At 40.1% G+C, this 20763-nt stretch overlaps 1 protein-coding gene across 1 annotated transcript in view; it reads right to left on the bottom strand.

Annotated features, from left to right (window-relative positions):
- Nucleotides 1-13: 13 nt before the first annotated feature.
- The window catches only part of LOC107557092 (beta-galactoside alpha-2,6-sialyltransferase 1-like), a 23366-nt gene continuing 2616 nt past the window's right edge, over nt 14-20763 (bottom strand). The window contains exons 2-8 of the mRNA XM_016240420.1: nt 14708-14914; nt 8070-8441; nt 7501-7765; nt 3682-3779; nt 3496-3597; nt 1778-1952; nt 14-1701 (exon numbers count right to left, since the gene is read on the bottom strand). Coding sequence (XP_016095906.1) covers nt 1424-1701; nt 1778-1952; nt 3496-3597; nt 3682-3779; nt 7501-7765; nt 8070-8441; nt 14708-14914 — 1497 coding nt within the window. The 3' untranslated portion in view covers nt 14-1423. The remainder of the gene's footprint in view (nt 1702-1777; nt 1953-3495; nt 3598-3681; nt 3780-7500; nt 7766-8069; nt 8442-14707; nt 14915-20763) is intronic.

Genomic DNA, 20763 nt, shown 5'->3' with positions numbered 1-20763 from the left:
TTATATTAATCTGTATGCTACAAATTACACATAAAGATGCCTTTACATGAAAAAAGAAGAACATAAGGTTTAAAATGTTGCAATGGAAAATCATGCTTTTCCCCCAATTGAATTCACATTTCAACTTCACAATTCTACTGTAACGTCAACATGAAACGTTTGCGTTGACTGAAAAGTTGTTTCAGAAGGGTACAAAGTTATGACATTTTGATTTTGAAAGTTCAGTTTCAATTTCATGTTAACTTTTAGACTTAATAATACATTAATATAAAGGCCCTGTCCCACATCATTCAGAATTTGTAAGAACATAATCGCGAGATGCAATCTGTATTAGTGTTTGTGTTTTGTTATTTACATACTGTAATCTGTGTGTTTGAGTAAATATAATGGATTTGATACATTGACACATCCTGGATCAATACGCTGTAGAAATAATACTACGAAAAATAAACACCCTTTTCCCACTCAAAATGCATAAGTATATCTGCTTTCATGTTTTAAGGGCTTACATTGAATTCAAATCTCTATAAAACAGTACAAACATGCACATTCTATGTTTCCTTCTCACCAAGTTTATAAATACAATTAAATACAGGTTTACCAAAGGTATGATGCAGTGCAATTTCAGTAAAGCATGCGAGGACATTCTCCACGGCCCTACAACTGATTATAGAGAGAGGAAAGGTGTCACAGTGTAAATACTGAATGCATACAGATCTCCAGGCCTTGAAATACAGCTTTCATAAAATACAAACAGTTAAAGCATTATTTTGCTAATGGCATGTGTTTGCTGGCAAATCATTAACAATATTGCATGAATGATGTGTTAGGATTGCGTTGCATAAATTGTAAACCTGCACATTATGGAAGTAGCAGGCTGGCTTTGGACATAGAGCTTTGCACGCTACACGTTTATGGACCGAATCTTGGCTACTTTCCAACAAAGAGCTTTATCTTGTTTAATAATCTGTATTAGTTTGACGATTCAGTGCGTTTGTAAAATGCCAGTTCTTTTGACATCAGTGCTGTAATGTGTCACATTAGGCAGTGTTTGAAAGTAATTTTCAGTGGCTGCATCTCACATGAGAGGCAGATAAGTGGTATTGAGATCTTTTTTCTGTTAACAGCAAATAGTATGAATTTACCACTATGGGATCAGTTAAGGAATGATGGAAGGTAGTTTACACACATACAGAACTTATTATATTACATTAATATTATTATTAATATTTTGTGTCCGTGTGAATTTAAGTTCCCTTCAGTAAGCAACCGCTAGTGGTTAGGGTGTTTTCATTTTCCACCAGTGAACCAAATTCTGATCTCACTCAAGAGACCAGACTGAACTTGTTACAGTTGTAGACTAAATCATGTGCTTTACTGTTACATTATGAAAGTGTACCAAGAAAATCAGTTTACCCTTAGATTATGTCTTTGACAGAGTGCTGGAAGTGGAACTATTGGTGCAGTTAAAGGTCGTGAACCCAGGGAGCGTGACCCTGCCATGTGTGTAGATGTCATGGTTAGACCCCTTGTTCATCCTCTTTACCAGGTTCTTCTCATAGAGTAAAGGGTGGTAGGCACCTAGGGTGCAGGCTGCATCACTGAAGCGCTGGTAGTAGTGGCACAGCTCGGTTTTCCGTCGTGAAGGCAGGAACTCATACACATGTACCACTTCACACAGGGACATCATTAAAACTGTGCCTACGGAGATAGAAGGGCAAAATATAGTTCGGCTTTTTTAACCATTTGTGGTTAGATTTTCCTCAGTATAACTTACCCAGCAAGCCTGATGAGGGTGGGTTTTTTTGTATGGTCTCCACCATATTGTCTTGTATTCGCTGCCACAGCTGCCATTCCATTCGGGGGTGCAGAATATAAAATGGCTGTTGAGGGTGTAAGCGCCGATATCGCTGATACTGTTTAAATATTGGGTAATCTGTCTTGTTGAACCACTGAAAGTAAAAATATAAGGAGGAATACATAACCGCAATTAAATTGAATTGATGAAATCTGGAATGTTTACTAAACCTCAGTTATTGTGTATATAATAATACATTTTTAAAACTGCATAATTTTTTTTTATAGTTTCTCATTTCAATTTTATTTTAGGGTAAACATGAAAATTTAATTATAGTTATTGTATATTACAATTAGGGTTATCATTTAACTAAAACTAAAAACATTTTCATTACTTGAAATACTATAAATGTTAACTGAAATAAAATATAAAACTTATTTTATTTCAGCTACTTAACAAGGCAACATTTAAAATTTTCATTTATTTTAACCTGATGTTGTAAAATAACTAAAACTTAAAGGGATAGTTCACCCAAAAATGAAAATTCTGTCATTTAATTACTCACCCTCCTGTCGTTACAAAACCATAAGACCTTCGTTCATCTTCGGAACACAAATTAAGATATTTTTGATGAGATCTTCCATAGAAAGCAAGGGAACTACCATATTCAAGAAAGAAAACAAAAATAACAACTTTATTCAACAATTTCTTCTGTTCCGGTCAGTCTCCGCCACCATTCATGACAGTACTACAACGCATTTGTGTGCATTCCTCTGCTTGTAAACAAGATTCACTGCATGTGTAAACTTTAACTAAAATTCAATACAATAAAATTATCAATACACAATATAATTATAATTGTGATAATTTATTTGAATTATTTTTAATAAAATCCGTTTCATGTTGACTAAAATAGAATATAAATGTGTGTGTGTGTGTGTGTGTGTGTGTAAAAAGATGCTATTTAATATTGTAGTCAACATTTTTAATAGTATTTTAGAGTAAATTATAGTTAGTGCGTTATATATATATATATATATATATATATATATATACTGTGTGTGTGTGTATATATATATATATATTTTTGCAGTGTGACCCTAATTATTGCTATGCAATAACATTGCGTTATTTTAAACACATATTATAATAATAATGATATATTATTGAATTATACATTGTAGTATAGTAATAAGATTCTGATTAAAATGAGAACAATAGTATATTTATATAATACAAAATTATATATATATATATATATATATATAATTATTATTATTTTTTTATTTTTTTTTTAAATAAATTATAGGCACTGTATTTATTATAATTCTTTTATGAAAAGTTTCCAAGTGATGTTCTAATATTTATTTTGTCCATTTATAGCATTTAAATAAATTGAATACATGACTGTACTCGAAAAATGTACTGGTAAAACCAAGTAAGACACATTTTTTATATATATATATATATATATAAAAAGCTTTGCATCTCCCCGTCAGGGAATCAAACCCTGGTCTCTGTGACAGGCGGGGATACTTACCACTATACTAACGAGGAGTGGCTTAGTGGTCACATGGTCCAGGCAGAGCAAGAACCATACTAAAGCTAAGACTAGGCCTTTGTGTTGAAACTTGCTAAATAAGCATGAAAGTTTGTGACTGTGCCAAATGCTAGAAAGTGGAAAAGTTAGTTCTTACCTCTCGTAGATCAGAGGAATAAGGGCCTGGATCCCAGCTCACTAAAATCCCAGCACTGTACAAAGAACTGGAGAGGAAATGGTGATCTTCAGATGCCATTACCTATGTAATAAACAGACATTATGTTTTTTAGGACCTTGTTACTCCATGTTATTTTATCTTTTCACCAGTTATCAAACAAACTACCTGGGAATTGATCAGACGCACTGTTGTTTTAGAGCCCACATCTTTCTCAAAGCCTGTTGTTGGTGCAGCATTGAACCGCATCACTGCATCATGTGAATCTAGAATTCAAGATTTTTTTTTTTTTGTAATAGTCAGATATTACTGATAGTAGTGAAAATAACCATTATATCAACAAAAATCGATAACCGATATGTTTTCAGATGGGGATAGGTGGTATGACAAAAGTCTTTTAACTGTTTATTTTTCTGGAAATTTAAAGGGATACTCCACCCCAAAATGAAATTTTTGTCATTAATCACTTACCCCGATGTCGTTCCAGACCCCTAAAAGCTTAGTTCGTCTTCGGAACACAATTTAAGATATTTTTGATGAAAACCGGGAGGCCGGTTCCCGCCTCCTCCTTCCCGTGACTACAAACTGCGTTACAACTGCCAAGTAAATTACACTGTCAAGGTCCAGAAAAGTATGAAAGACATCGTCAGAATAGTCCATCTGCCATAAGTGGTTCAACCGTAACGTTATGAAGCGACGATAATACTTTTTTTTTTACGCGAAGAAAACAAAAATAATGACTTTATTCAACAATTCGTCTCCTCTGTCTTTCCGCATCACTGTAGCACAATTTTGGAGAATAACCACTGAACGCAAGCAGCATACGCTATTCTGTGTCAGCCGCGACACAAGGATACGTTTTCTACGAGTATTTACGCTTTGATTTGAACGAAAACAGCGCATCCGTGCAGCGCGGCTGACACAGAATAGTGTACGTTGCTTGCGTTCAGTGGTTATTCTCCAAAATGGCACTACGGTGAGGAGATAAATTGTTGCATTAAGTCGTTATTTTTGTTTTCTTCACGTACAAAAAGTATTCTCGTCGCTTCATAACGTTACGGTTGAACCACTGATGGCAGATGGACTATTCTGACGATGTCTTTCATACTTTTCTGGACCTTGACAGTGTAATTTACTTGGCAGTCAATCAGGCAATCACAAGCCTCCCGGTTTTCATCCAAAATATCTTAAATTGTGTTCCGAAGATGAACAAAGCTTTTACGGGTTTGGAACGACATGGGGTATAATGTCTAGTGACGTAAATACTAAAGATATCTAATCTCTTTTTTTGATGGATGCAAAACAATAAAAGATAATTCAGGACAAATAAATATTTCTGGCATCAACACTTCACATTATGCAATAGTTAAAAAAAATATCAAAACATTATGACCAGACAGCCTTGTAAACCAAAGGAGTTTTTTTTTTATATATATATAAAAAATAATTAAGATTTGTATATAAACTTACAAACTATGAATATGACCAGATAAGTCATATTTGAAACCTTGTTTAACAAAGAATGTTTTTTAATAAAAAATTAAGATTTGTATATAAAATATTTTACAAACTCATCTGGTTGACAGACCTTCACACAGCGTACATCATAACACCCAGACTTTTTTGTTTTAAATTGGAAAAAGGTTCACCCCCTTGCATCAGTATTTTGTTGAACCACCTTTTGCTTTAATTACAGCCTTTAGTCTGTTGGGATATGTCTTTACTAACTTTGCACATCTAGACTTTGCATTATTTGCCCACTCTTATTTGCAGAACTGCTCATGGTCTGTTAAATTTGATGGTGAGCGTTTGTGGACTGTAGTCCAAGTCATTCCATAGATTTTCAATGGGGTTTAAGTCTGGGCTCTGACTAGGCCATGCAAGGACATTCACCTTTTTTTCCTTCAACCAGTGGTCAGTTTTGCTGATAAAGGTAAACCTTCCCATTGACAACTTTCTGGCAGAGGGCAACAGATTTTCCTCAAGAATTAGTTTGTATTATGCCCCATCCATTTTTCCTTCTATCCTGACAAGTGCTCCAGTCCCTGCTGCAGAGAAACACACCCATAACAGGATATTACCACCTCCATGCTTTACTGTAACAATGGTGTTATTTGGATGGTGAGCTGTATTAGATTTCTGCCAGACATATAATTTGGTGTTGTGGCCTTTCTTGAGTAGTGCCTTTTTTTCTTGCAACCCTCCCATACAAGCCACATTTGTGGAGAATTTGTGATATTGTTGTCACATGCACACATTGACCAGTTTTTGTCATAAATTCCCACAACTGCTTCAGAGTTGTTGTAGGCCTCTTGGTAGCCTTTCTGACCAGTTTGCTCCTGGCTATTTCATCCAGTTTGGAGCTTTGGGTTACAAGTCCGACTCTCTAACCATTAGGCCACGACTTCCCTCAATGCCTAGAAGCACTTAAGCTTCAATACCACTACTGAGGTGCCCTTGAGCAAGGCACCGAACCCCCAACTGCTCCCCGGGTGCCGCAGCAAAAGATGGAGCCCACTGTGTGTTCACGGTGTGTGTGTGTTCACTGCTGTGTGTGTGCACTTTGGATGGGATAAATGCAGAGCACTAATTCCGAGTATGGGTCACCATACTTGGCCACATGTCACTTCACTTTCACTTTTGATAAAGCCTTTGAATTTTTTTTGTATCCATCTCCTGACTTGTGCCTGTCCACAACTTTATCCCGGAGATCTTTTGACTGCCTTGCCTCCCATAGTTGCGGGTTCGAGTCTCATACCAGCAGGTACAATCCCATAGTTGATTGTTTGCTTCAATTGCACTACAAAGGACTGAAATGCTCAATGAATGCTTTTCATGCTTGGCTAATCAAAATGACCACAGCTGATCACAGTTGAAAGTCAAATGGCTTTGTGTGCCATTGAGAAGGTGATTAGCTACACCTGATTGAGTTTACAGGTCATTTTTAGGAGGGGGTGATCCTTTTTCCAGCTTTTGACATGTTGGTTTTATATCTTTCTCTGGAATGTTATAAGTTGCACTGAGTAAATACAGTTGGATAAAACAAAAACTGTGTCCGTCTTCATTTCAGGCTGCAAAGCAACAAAATGTGATTATTTTAAATATATATCTCTATATGTTTATATAGATAGATCGATACAGTGGGTACGGAAATTATTTAGACCCCCTTACATTTTTCACTGTTATATTGCAGCCATTTGCTAAAATCATTAATTTTTTTTTCCTAATTAATGTACACACAGCACCCCATATTGACAGAAAAACACAGAATTGTTGACATTTTTGCAGATGTTAAGCTGACATTGTGATTCCCCCCCCCCACCCCCTCTCCCGCAAATCTGCAGCATCCCAGTTCCGTGTTTTGAAAGGAAATTAAGTTTACTACGGAAACCCTAAAAGGAATAAATAGCCTATGAGATGGGAGGATAAAAAAAAATAAATTCAATACTTTTTCTCGCAATTATATCGTTGGGTAAGTATAGGCAACTGTATATAAATTGCGGACATCAGGGAACCGCTATTGAAACCGCTTTCGATTGCGTGCTCTAATTTTACTTTCACTTTTGAGTTTCACAATCATAAGGACTCTATACTATGGTGCGGCAGTACTTACCACACATTTGACAAGATTAGATGTTTGTCATTGGTGCTCAGGATCTGCAAATCATTCGCCATCGTCCTATCAGACATTTCTCCTTACTCGGTGTATGTGGTAAGTGACCTTTCATGTACTGTAATGCAACAGGCTACCGCAAGCAAGCAGCTAACCTTTCAGTGGCTCTGTAGAATGCGTTATTTGTTTCACGCTTCGGGCACACCACCAATCCCCCCTCCCCCACCCGATGTCATCGTCCATCACTATGCTTCACTGTAGACATCGTCCGATGCCAATTTGGTAGACATCGCCCAACCCTAATATAGATATATTCTCATTATATTTCAGGTCAAAGAAATAGATCCAGATTATGTTATGAATTTAGTTATTACCTATTTCCTTTCCTAATCCAGAGTTTTTGAGAGAACCTGCAGATGATACCACTGCGCAGGTCTTGAACGGGCCAATATCAGCAGTTATTTGGCGCGGAGGTAACTGAGAGGCCAAGGGCAACCCAGAAAATGGCTCCATATCTGGTGTTAAAGTTGCAATCTGAACCATCTCCTTAATTTGACAAAGAAGTTCAGGGCCACTGAGTTTAGAACGACGTGCTGCACTCTCAGGTCCAGGGTAGCGAACTCCATATTTATTCATTGCCTAAAATAAAAACAAAAAAGACTATGATAGATAGATAGATCACATTTCATTTGTTGCAATTAACACTTGGTATTAGGTAGTGCTTTGTATTTTTACATGTGCAGTTGAGCTTCATCCTCAGAGGATTATGTAAAATTTTACACAATCCTCTGAGGATGAAGCTCGCCTGCATATGTAAAAAATACAAAACACTACCTAATACTAACTGAAGAGACTTCATGCCTTAGTGATCAGCAGTTGCAGTCCTTTAAGTTTGTTACTGTGTTTTCATGTTAAGGCTTTTAGATGTTTGAGTTTCCCTCACCTGAAAGTTCTGCACCACCTTCCTCAGCCTTTTTCCCAGCATGCTACTTGACATCTCTTCATTCCAGACCTCTCCGAGTGCTCCATTAGGCCCAAAAACAACAGCATCCCCACTTGCAGCACCCACATTTCCTCTCTGTCGGCCTCCAAAAATAGTCTCTATAGCACGTCTCAGTGGTCGTTCCAGAAGCCAGTAAAATAGCCCATGGTCTCTTTGTTTGCCGCTGAGGTTGCGGTCCTTAGTATAGCTCCCCATTGAGTAGTTAGAAGACGACAGGATGGGAATAGGCTTTTGAGGATCTCCAGGAACGATACCTGGAAGCTTTTGAGGGTCAGTATACATGGGTTTCGACCCTCCTGTTCCCCGCAATACCTTCAATAGATCAGTGTCACTTTTAGTAAGGATGCATTTTACATTTTTGACTATACAGGGTGTTGCTGGGTGTTACAGGGTGTGACAGCTCTTTCAATATTTATTAAAAATCTACAAGTTGGAAAGTTTGATTTAAAATAGTTTACAAAAGCAAGAAAAAATGAATTAGTAGATTAGTTTACTTGTTCAATTTATTATCCCCTAAAACCTCTGTAGCCCATTTAGCCACTTGTTAGCAACCGCCTTTTTAAAACACATGAAAGCTTAAAAACAATCACAAATAGCGTTTTGCTGATGTTTGTTGTAGAATAAAACATAAAAACTTGAGCTTGTCTTATCTCAGGGAATCAAGGTCGAGGTTATGCAAGTAACTGAATCATTCACTATCAAACAGTCTCTCCTGTTGCGTTAACACGCTATGGGGAATGCATCCAATAGCGCCGTGCTACGCAAATGCAGAATGCAGCCGCTCTGCGAGCCCAGTCCCGGGGCACTCTTACTGAGGACTCCTATAAGCATGAGCACATAATGAGACCCGAGCCGTTAGGCTGAGTACTACATAACTTGACCTTTTCCACTTGCAAAGGGAATTAGGTATACTTAAGCGGAAAAGATCCGTGCCTGCAGGGCAGGGACATCCAAGCTACAGGATCTAGCAACGGTAGACCGCAATGACCAACCGGCGACCGCACAAATCTCACCAATAGAAATCCCACTGGACCAAGCCCAGGAGGAGGCCATTCCTCTGGTGGAGTGAGCCCTCACACCTGTAGAGCACTGCAAGCCTGCTGAGGCGTAAGCCAATGCTATACCATCCACTATCCAGCAAATCTCTGCTTCGTGACTGGCAGAACATTTAGAGTGGCCTCCGAAGCATACAAAGAGCTGCTGTGAGTGTCTGAATGGGCCAGAGCGCTCAACATACACCCTAAGGCAGTGTTTCCCAACCGGGGTGCCGTCTGTCGAGAGCAGGGGTGCCGTGTAAAAAAAAAAATCATTTTTTAATATTTTTAAATTGCTAAAATGTTCAAAAAAGCAGCTATTATATAATATCCATTTCTGATGTCGGCAATAATTAGAGATGCACTGAAATTTCGGCTGCCGAAAATTAGTTCACCGCTCAGGATTCACTTTCACGTGGTGTGACGCTCTGCGTATTATCCCGCTCTATGCGTGTGCGCTCTGCTCAGTCGATCATGGCCCATGTGAGTGCTCCACTCATATACCGTTCATGCTCATCAGAACAGCAAAGTCCACTCAAAAATCGAGCTGACAGGAAACATCTATGTAGTACAGTATTGTTTCTGTTTGCAATAGCCCTACTGTGCTGTAACAAGGTGTGGTAAATGGGCAACTCTGGTAACACTGCCCTCTCATTCATTGATCTGCTAACCGTTATGCTCATGTGTCCTCTGATGATAATAATAACTTTCTAGGATTAAACATTATTTGGATAATTGGTAAAAAAAAAATATCTTAATAGCCCTACTGTGTGTTCGACCTACCTGAAAAACTAAAAAGCAATTTATTTCATTTGTTGGCCTATCGTTATTTTTTATTTGTGCTATCATTAGTATTTTCTTTTTGTTATTTTATTATTAACTGTTTAGCCTCCTTGTCATTTTTTTTATTCAATTCAAAGTTTTAAATCAAGCTATCTCGTGCTACTGCAACAAAATTACCCAACTGTAAAATACACTGAGTGAGCAAAACTTTGTTTAATTACCATTATAACTAGCTATCTCACAATGTTTACATATGAATAAAAGCCTACATTTAAAATCTGTCATATAAATTGGTCTTTTCATTAGAAATTAGCCGACTGATTCCCACCATTGATGGAACATTTTTTTTTAAATAATATTAAAAATATCTGTATGACAGTATATTCTGCAGTTCTTCCCTGCTGTACCGAATATCTATACTTTTCAAAGTATCATATAGAAGTTAGAAATTCAAATATTGTGACAAAATAAATTTTGTAGGGTGCCACAAATTAGTTAAAATTTCCAAAGGGTGCCACGACTAAAGAAAGGTTGAGAAACACTGCTCTAAGGGACCGAACTAGGCAGAGTGGGTTGGGACCCTGCTCACCATCTGCAACCGGGAGTGCCAGAAGGGTGATAACTTGCGCTCTGAACGGAGTGGAGAGCACTTTCGGCACAAAACCAAGTCTCTGTTTGAGGACGATTCTACAGTCGTTGGGCCCAAACTCAAGGCAGGAAGCACTGACTGACAGTGCTTGAAAGTCAGCCACTAGCTTGACTGTCGCTAAAGCCAAAACCAGGGTGGTCTTAAATGACATGGGCCACAGATCGGCCGGCTGGAGCCACTCAAAGGGAGGGCCCCGTAGGGCTCTGAGGACTACAGATAAGTCACAAGTCGGCACTGTATGAGGGCAAGGAGGATTCAATCTCCACGCTCTCCTCAGAAATGAAACGACCAAGTCGTTTCTACCGACTGATTGGCCAGCCACGAGAGAGTGATTCACCGTGTTGGCTGTCACATACACCTTGAGCATGGAAGGGGTGCGCCCCTTATCCAGCAGCTCTTGTAGGAAAGTTAGCTCATGGGACACGTCACAAGAGGACGGGTCCTGGCTCCGTGCTATACAATAGTCAGAGAAGACTGCAACAGGCGAGTGCTGGGCCAATTGTGGGCCAGGGCATCTCGCTGTCTCGAGAAATAAATTGGGCAGTGAGAGTTGTCTTCTGAGGTGAAGAGGTCCACCTCTGCCCTCCTGAAGACAGACCAAATCATTTGAACCGTTTGAGGATATAGTCTCCTTTCTCCTGGAGATGCATTGTCTCTGGACAGCATATCTGCCCCTTGGTTCAGTCTGCCCGGCACGCTCTTATTGAGAGGAGTTTGCCTTGAGCCCATAACAAGAGGCATCAAGCCAACCTGTAAACCTTGGTGATTGATGTAGGCTACCACCGTCAGGACGTAGTGCCCCTTTAAGTCTGGCAGGAAGGTTTTTAGGGCCAGAAAAACTGCCATCATTTCAAGGCAGTTGATGTGCAAGCGCTGCTCCAGGTTTGACCTGGAGCCAAACGCCGGTCTGCCCTCGTACAGAGCTCCCCAACTCAAGTTGGAGGCATCTGTTGTGACCACCTTCCTTCTGGAGGTCAGTCCCATTTGGACGCCTGATTGAAGACTGATGAGTCAAGGAAGGTGACCTTGTCAGCGTCCCTGATCTCAGATTTAGCCAAAGGTGGCTCTCCAGCACCACCAGATTGGACATTGCCGTGCCGATCGCCTGTGCTGTTGCCTTGGTAGAGCACAGAGCCAGGTCGGTTGCTATGCGCAGTTCCTTAAAGGCGTCAGAATCCTGGCCAGACTCGTCCATGGAATGGAGACGTTTGGCCTGAAACACCTGGAGTACCACCATCGTATGCAGAGCTGAGCCAGCCTGGCCAGCTGCTGCATAAGCCCTGCCAAGGCTGATGTAGTCCTGCAGGGCTTGGATGGATGCACTGCATGGACTTTCAACCCCAGGGCCGATTGAGGGCACTGATGAGCAGCGACCGCCTCTTCCAGAGCGGGGGGAGCTTGCTATAGCCTATTTCTTCAGCGGCGTCAACAGTGGTGAGAGCAGTGGAAGTAGAGGGATTAACACGGGCCAAGTAGGGGGTGAAGCGTCTGGACCAATCAGACACACCATTTTCATTTGATTTAACAAATCAATTATTCATTAGATTAACAAACATTCACAGACCCCTCACCCAATAAACATACTGGGTGCCAAGATGTCTGTGAACGAGGCCCAGAACCCTGGTTACCATGGCAACCATGACACCTTTGCTAGACCAGATAAACTTTACGACCTAATAGCATGTTGAGAGTTATTCCTCTCACTACATTTTCCATAGGAAAGACACATAATGCACAGCAAAATGGACTATTCTCTAATTAATTACTAGGAAAACCTTTCTGTGAATGAACACACATCTCCTCAGGACATTTGTGTATACCATTACTGTTCTTGTAAATTGTCTTTTGAATTGTTTACTCTTTTGTGTGTGTGTTATGATAGATCACTAGTTCATATAGCCCCACCGATACCATGTTTGGTCTCTTTGAATTTGTCTTCTGATGATCTAAATGAGCGTTTATATTATATGTGGGTACATAGGCAATATAGTAGTGTTCTAAGAATCTTTAGTAATTTTGCATCAACACCCAATCGAGTTCCATATGCAAATTACCATGCTCTCACACAAAGGGTCATAAAACTCCCCAGTAGTTCCAACCTCCCACTTGGAATTTCAGCCTTTCTCATTAGACAAGCCCATCCTGAGAGGCGTGAATCTTCTCAGACCTTAAAAGGCTCACGCACAGTTCCGCCCACGTTTTTTTTGTTGTGTTGTTTTCTTCTGCTAAGTCTTCTGTTAAAACCTTCTGATCGTGGGCCGTGTAGAGAGCCTGAGCCGGTGCGGGCCTGCCCGGTGAACTCCAACACATAGTCAGTCAGTCTGCGGTTCTGTTAGATTCTGAGAAGATGGTCTTCAAACCCGGATGAAGGTGATTGTGACTCCTACACCACCGAACCTCCAAACCATCAAGACTTTCATCCGAGACTGCATCCGTACGCTCGTTCCAGGCCAAGGCAATGCACTTATTGTACATTTAACTAAACGAAACAGAGGTTTAGTATAAGCTGTAGACCCCGTTCTAAAACGGCACTGATGTTTTCACTCAGGTGGTTAACTGACTCTTTTCAGCTTCATTCTCTGGTTTTCCTGATGGTTTCATCCATCAAGTCTCATTTGCCCTTTTCCCTGTATGAGTGATTGTTTGTTTGTTAGACTAGTTTGTGTTAGTGTGTAATAAAACTTGTGCACAAATTACATGAGTTTCTGATTCTGCCTTGCAAATTAATTGTCCCTTTACGATTTTGATCCTTACTACATGCTCTAATGCATTAATACTGTAGGAAAGTATTTTCTGTGGCCATGGAAATATTTATTTCCTAGAGTTGATATGAACTTACACTGAATGTTCGCTGGACGAACAGATTGGTTGATGGCAATTTAATTCTGCTACAGTTACTACTGGCAGCTGATATAAATAATTGTAATTAATCATAATTAATTTTAATTATTTATATACATTTCCCTTTTGAGCTAATTTGCTACAGGGGTGCACTCTTCATGAACTGCCGGCAGGAACGGAGCAGACCGATGGCGGGAGGATCACTGATGGTGTCCCTTCATGTTCCACTCGTCGAGAAGGCCGTGGGCAGGCTCTTCCGGAGCCGACCAAGCCAGGCCGTGATCCTCCACAGCCTTAGACAGAATGCGGATCAGCTTGCTGTCCATGCGTGATCATGTTGTTTGCGTCAGAGGCGGGGATTCGGGCTCTTTGCTGGAACACGCCCACTCTTCTGCATCCGATGCTGTTAATGACATGGAGTCATCAGTGGCGATCTCCTCCTCAGACACGCTGAAGGATATCAGGCCACTCGCAGCCAACAAGGGGCATTGATCCTCACGCGTGAAGCACTCCGGCGATTCGAGGTGATGAGGGGAGAGTGAAGCACCCATGTGAGTTCATTCGAGCCCAGTGAAAAGACCCTGCTGCTTTGCTGTTTCTTCCTCCTATGGGAGGGAGGAAACGGGAGAGCAGAGTGGGGAGGACCACCTTCATGGAAGAAGGCAATCCGTGAGCATAGAAGGGTGAGACTCATGCTCTCGCAATGAAAGCATGCTGCCTCTGTGTGGGCACTGCCCAGACAGGTGACACACTCACTGTCTGCATCATGCTGGGGTTCCCTGCAACAAGCCACACTCGCGGCGTGACATTTGACAACGTCACTGGAGATTTGCTATTTTAAGTGCTGGATGGCCAAAGGGGAAGGCTTCTTGCTGCTTCCTCTGCCGGGGCTCCTTCTACGGCGGCGAGCAGCAGGCTAAGCAGAGCTCTTCTTTTTCTCTTGGCTTCTCAATCACAGAGTCAGCGAAGAGATGATCTCGTCGAAGGAGAAAAATTCTGATGAAAAGGCACTCTGAGCCAACTTATTTAGCAGTCGGCTCCTCCCCTTCTGGCAGGCTAGAGCACTATTGGTTTGTGCAGCTACACAAGCGTGAACAAATCAGGCTTTAGTAAGAGAGTAAACAGGAGTTTCCCTATAGCGTGTTAACACAACGGGAGAGAACGTTCGATAGGGAACCTCATTTTCGGGCTTTAGGACTCATTTCTACAGCACTCTAATGATCAAATTCAGTGGAGCAGAAGGTCATGTGAGGAAAGGAATCTTGACATACCTTAACAATTGTGTGTGTTCTTGGCTGAGCTCGAGTTCTCGCCTTAACCCCAAAAATGGCATCTGTGACAGGTATGCTGTTTTCAGCGCAAAAGGTGTACAGGAGAGCCATAGCCATACAGAACAGTGCCATGCACAGGGCCCCTCGACGGGCCCGGCGTCTCAACCGCCAAAGTAGGCTAACACGATCCATGGCAGCCCCTGGGATCTGGATAATGAAGCACAGACAATATTAGCAAATTAAAGGAAGCCCTCTGCAAAAGGAGTTTGCAGATACATAGAAGCATATGCATGGATTCAGTTGAATTGAAGACAGTAGAAAATAGTTTGAAATGGTCAAATATTTACTTTGAAGTCCTGTTAAGGTCAGGTTAGAAATTAAATTAGTATGAAGGAAAAAGCATGTTTAATACACTAGAGAATTTCTGTGTAATTGTAGTGGATTATATTGTAGGGTCCTTTTGATGTGATTTTGATATGTTAAACTGTTGGGTTAAATATGTAAAATGCTTAATAAGTAACTTCGGTTGCCCTACATTTAAGCTAGCAGAGTTCAGTGATGCAGTTCAGCTGTCTGGAATATGTTTGAAATCTCTAGATTCTCTTTCAACCAAGAACTTAAAGGGAGCGGACAAATTAGTTTAATAAATTGTGGTAGTTCCATTGGGGTTAGCCTAAAAAAAGACCATTTAAAGTAATACTTTTACAAAAAAGTAATATACCCTGATTAAAGGGAATATTTAAAATAAGTAGTTACACAGAACAAATTTTGTATTCTTTTTTTTTTTTATGGCAGTAATCAAAACCTCATATATAAACATGATGTGTGAAGAATGCTTAACAGTTAATGCCCACTGGTGCTCTTTAAGGGATATTCAGCTCAATGCAAATATGGTAGTCCATGGCATTCAAAGTAGGACATAAAATATAAAAAGTCTATGAAATCATGGCTTTCAACCTTACAAAATGAAAACCACTACATAACATCTAAGAAGCTTTCATCGGGGTATAAAAGAGCATCACTGAGAGTCTTATAAGGTGTAGCTAAATAATATCATGTGACAGTATCACAAGACATGACATAATACCATCACATGACAAAAACACCAAATTCAAAGTCAAGAAAAGGTTAAATTATATAATGAAGTCTGTTCAGTTTAATACATTTGTCTGCCCTTTAATACTAGTTCAAGCACAAAACCTTTTCATAACCCACTGGATAGATGGTATCACAAACATTATGAATTATGTATATATTCATTATGGTTAGTTACATAAGTAAGTGTATTTTCTAATGTGGCAGCTTGTAGCCTGTATTTTTGTAACATTTAATTCATTCAGGAGCAAGGGTTTGAAACATGCATCTTGCATTATTTGATTGAGATTTGACCAAACTGAGTTGAACGAAATGTTCTTGTATCATGTTACGATAATCTTGTGTTTTGAAACAGGCAATGCCATACATTTTTAAGTGGGTGGGCCTACATAAAACTGGGTGGGCAAAGTGTAGCGTATGAAAACTGCATGTCAAATTGCCAACAGAAAATACAGCACAAAGGATTAATATATAATACTTCTAAAGCATTGATAAACATTTATTTTAATTGCAACATTTACTAAAATTATTAAAATTAAAAGTTGTATCGGTTAACATTTGTACTGACAAAAATAACAACAGTAACACTTTACAATTAGGTTCCATTAGTTAATGTTAGTTAATAATAATAATAATAATGCATTTTATTTATTATGCGCTTTTCTTAACCCAAAGCGCTACAACTGCAAGCATAGGTGACAACAACAAGCATGGGTTTCTTAACCCATAGCACAACCACAAGCATAATAAAATAACAGCGATAAACACAATAAAACAGTATAAGCATATTCAGATACAGTAAGCAACTTTAAAAAGTTAAGTCTTTAAAAATTTCTTAAAGCAGTTCAATGTTGGAGAATCTCTAATTCCGGCTGGTAGAGCATTCCACAGTCGTGGAGCTGAGACAGAGAAAGCTCTACGACCCATAGTTTTTAATTTATATGCAGGCTGCTGAAGGATACACAACCCAGCTGAGCGCAAAGGGCGAGCGGGAGTATAAGGAGCAACTAAACTGGATATATAGGGAGGGGCAGTCCGATGAATAGCTTTATAAGTTAAGATCAGGATTTTCAAATCAATACGCGCTTGAATAGGAAGCCAAAGCAAGTTTTGCAGTACCGGAGTAATATGTTGACGGGCAGTTGTATACGTTAGTACCCGAGCAGCTGAATTCTGAATATATTGTAATTTCTTAATAGACTTATCAGGGAGACCAACATAAAGTGCATTGCAGTAATCAAGCCTCGATGTAATAAAGGCATGGATGAGCCTTTCTGCATCAGGCAATGATAGAAAAGGACGGAGTCTTGCAATGTTTCTTAAATGAAAAAATGCAGTTTTTGAAATCATTTTGATATGGGCATCAAACAATATCTGTTTTTGACTCATTAAGCATGAGAAAATTAATGTGCAACCAGGCTTTTATCTCGCCCAAGCAAGCAGTAAGTGTTGTAACTGCAAGATTAGGATTAGGGTGTGTGCTGAGATAGATCTGAGTATCATCGGCATGAAAATGAAACCCTAACCCAAACTTGCGAATGATCTGGTCCAGAGGCAACATATAAATACTAAACAGGATAGGCCCAAGTACAGATACTTTAGAGAGGCAGAAGTTGAAAATTCACAGGTCAATAGTTTGTGATCACTAAAATATAGTTCATCCTTTCTAAGTTGATCAATATCAGAACCCGTAGTACAAACTAAATCCAGTGTGTGGCCAGATTTATGTGTAGGGAAGTCAACATGCTGAGTGAAATTAAAACTGTTTGAGAACATTCAGGATTATCAACATGTATATTTATGTCCCCTATGAGCAGCATATCTGAGCCATTCAAACTCAACAACGTTAGCAGTTCCGCAAGTTCAGAGAAAAACCCAGAATTGATCTTGGGAGGACGATAAATAAGTATGAGAAGTACAGGAGCATTGCCATTAATTTTCATCACCAGACACTCAAATGAAGACATAACAGGTGTGCTAATTACAGAAGCAGACAAATCAGATTTATATAAAATTGCAAGACCACCACCTTTACCAGTGAGGCGAGGTCTATCAATATATGTATATCCAGGTGGCAAAGCCAAATTAAGATTGTAACAGTCATTTGGGTGATGCCATGTCTCACAAAGACAAAAAATGTCAAGTTTCCGATCGTGGATGATATCATGAAGCAATGCCGCTTTCTTATTCATGGACCGCACATTTAATTGTGCAAGTCTGATTTTAGATGTTACAATCTTATTGCACTTATTCCCTATAAACATTTGTGGGTAAGATAAATTAGGCGTGCAGATACCACGAGAGTTTAAATGTCCAGAGTCCCGAGAAAAGGAACAGAGCACATTTATACCAGCCGGCGAGGCATATAAACCCCGGCGTGAGCCACGATGCGAATATCTTGGCCGTCGCAACAGTTGAAGTGCTCGCAGAGCATTTTGTGTACAGTCATTGGGAGGCAAATAATGATCGAATGAAAGAAGTTCAGAAAATGAGTACCTTATCATATTGACGTTTGAGAGTTTAGGTTCCCATAGTCCAGCAAATCCAATCCGAGTGAAAACGACCGCAGCAACAATTATCACGAAGGGAAACAGCATAATGATATCCAGTCCAGTAGAGCCCTTAATGTAACCCGAGTCACGGTTATCATTCAAGATTCACATGCGAGAGCAGGAACACCAAGCCAAGATCAAATCCAGTCATCCATGCAACCTCAGATCCATGAAGCACCGAGGGTGTACGCACACAGGTGCCGAGCTGACCAAAGCAAAACCAGCGATAACGTGTAGCCTATCGGATCAGCCACGGCAGGGCAATGCCCGCCAAGCAGATGACATCCAATCCAGTAGAGGCCTTGATATATCCCGAGTCCCAGGTATCATTCGACAATTCAAATGAGAGAGCAGCGACACCAGGCCAGGATCAGATCAACTCATTCACACAACCACAGATCGATGACGCTCCGAGGGTGAACGGACATAGGTGCCGAGCCGACCAAACAAACCGGCAATGGCAAGTGTCGGCACGCCAATTTTCAGAGATAGTGTGTAAAGTGGCAATGTCTTTTAAAGTATCGAATAAAATAATTGAAGGTTGTTCAAATTTAATAAAAAAATAAATAAGCTACCAAACACACGGTAGAGAAGCGGCCGCCAACTGCACCAGCGTCCTCTCATACCGGAAGAGAATGTACTAACTAACATGAACAATACATTTATTCATGTATTTATTAATCTTTGTTAATGTTAGTGTCACGTATCGGTCCATGAACTTCCATCTGCTAGCCATCAGAGGTCACCCTTTCCATTTAATTGTCTCTCGCACTACACAGTTGCATATCACCCCGGACTACATATCCCATCGTCCACTGCACTGATGACACGCACACAGTTGATTGCACACAGCACTGATTGCACACAGCTGTAATCAATCACACATCCCCTATTTAACACTCACTCTGATCCCTTCCCTCTGCCGAGTATTGTTTAGCGAATATCATTGTTTAGCTGATAGCTACCTTAAGGAGCCTGCTTAATTTCCCTAGCCTTAGCGGAGTCTTGCTTTGTCTGTTTTCCTATGTTCTGATCTTTGCTTGTGTACCTGAATTTATCCCTCTTGTCTCACCCTGTTGGATTCCATTTGCCGTCGACTGACCCTCGCTAGTTTACCGGATTGCCCTTGCCTTGTCTTCTCCATGCCAGTTTGCCATTGTCTGACCCATGCCTGTTTCTGACCACGCCTGTGAATAAAGTTTGCAAATGGATCCGTACGTCTCGCGTCTTGTCAGCTCCGTAACAGTTAGTTAATGAAAATACAGTTGTTCGTTGTTAATTCTTGTTAATTCACAGTACATTGATGTTAACAAGCACAACTTTTGATGTTAATAATGCATTTGTAAATGTTGAAATTAACTAAGATTAATAAATGCTGTAGAAGTATTGTTCATACTTAGTAGTTAACTAATGAACCTTATTGTAAAGTGTTACCATAACAACGAACAGTTGTATTTTTATTACGTTAACAAATATAATAGTTAAGTAAATTTTAACGTGATAGCAAATGTATTGCTCATTGTTAATGTTAGTTAATGCATTAACTAATGTTAAATAAAGGAAGTTTATTGTAAAGCATTACCTCAGTCTGAGACAACGGGGCTTTGCAGTTGATTTCTTAATGAAGTGTCTCTGTCAATTCACTCACATCGAGGACCGCAGTGCGTGGCTGCAAATTATGCAGTTTGTTGTGGCAAACAGGATCTAGCACGTTTATGTGTTTCTTTCCTCAAAGGACGGCTCTATTTAGCGAATCAAACACTACTGATGCTAATGATACTTAAAACACGCTTGGCTCAGAAGTTTCTGATATAAATTCATCACCCGTTGGTGGTCTGGCTTCATTTAAGTTTGACAATTCAGATTCAGTGCTAAGACTTAGTTTCAATTGGAATATTCAATATATAGGCCGATTTATTAAAGAATTTATATATTTTTCGCCAGGGTGCGAATTACGGGGGAGCTCGGCTCCCCTTAATAAGACGTGGGCTCCCCTGAAAACGTGATTAAGATGTTGATCAGTACTGGCTTGGGATGGGTGTCATCACGTGTCTCAACCTGAGAGCATTTGGGGTGGGCCTAAGGCTGCAGCAGCGCTCACAACTTCGGACTTGTTGTGGGAAAATTCATGTTTTTCTCTTTATGTATGTCACCTGAAATGCAACAAAGACATCACACAGTAAAACAGAGAGCCTTTGAAGTCTTTAGGACAGATAATTTAATCAGGAAAGACAGAGGGGTTAGTACTTTTGGCCTCACGGGTGTGAAGGCACACAAACACACAGTAAAAACAAATGATCAGAAAGAGCCTTTGAACTCTTCAGTGCAGGAAAGACAGGGGGGTTGTTGACCTCACAGATGTGAAGATAATAAAAGCCCAGGGGGGTTAGAAGGACCATTGTTTTTTCT

The sequence above is a fragment of the Sinocyclocheilus grahami genome, unplaced genomic scaffold (genome assembly GCF_001515645.1).
Source record: "Sinocyclocheilus grahami isolate Dianchi unplaced genomic scaffold, SAMN03320097.WGS_v1.1 scaffold588.1, whole genome shotgun sequence".
NCBI lineage: Eukaryota > Metazoa > Chordata > Actinopteri > Cypriniformes > Cyprinidae > Sinocyclocheilus > Sinocyclocheilus grahami.
Note: the sequence above shows the minus strand (reverse complement) of the source record. Positions and strands in the feature narration are given on the sequence as shown.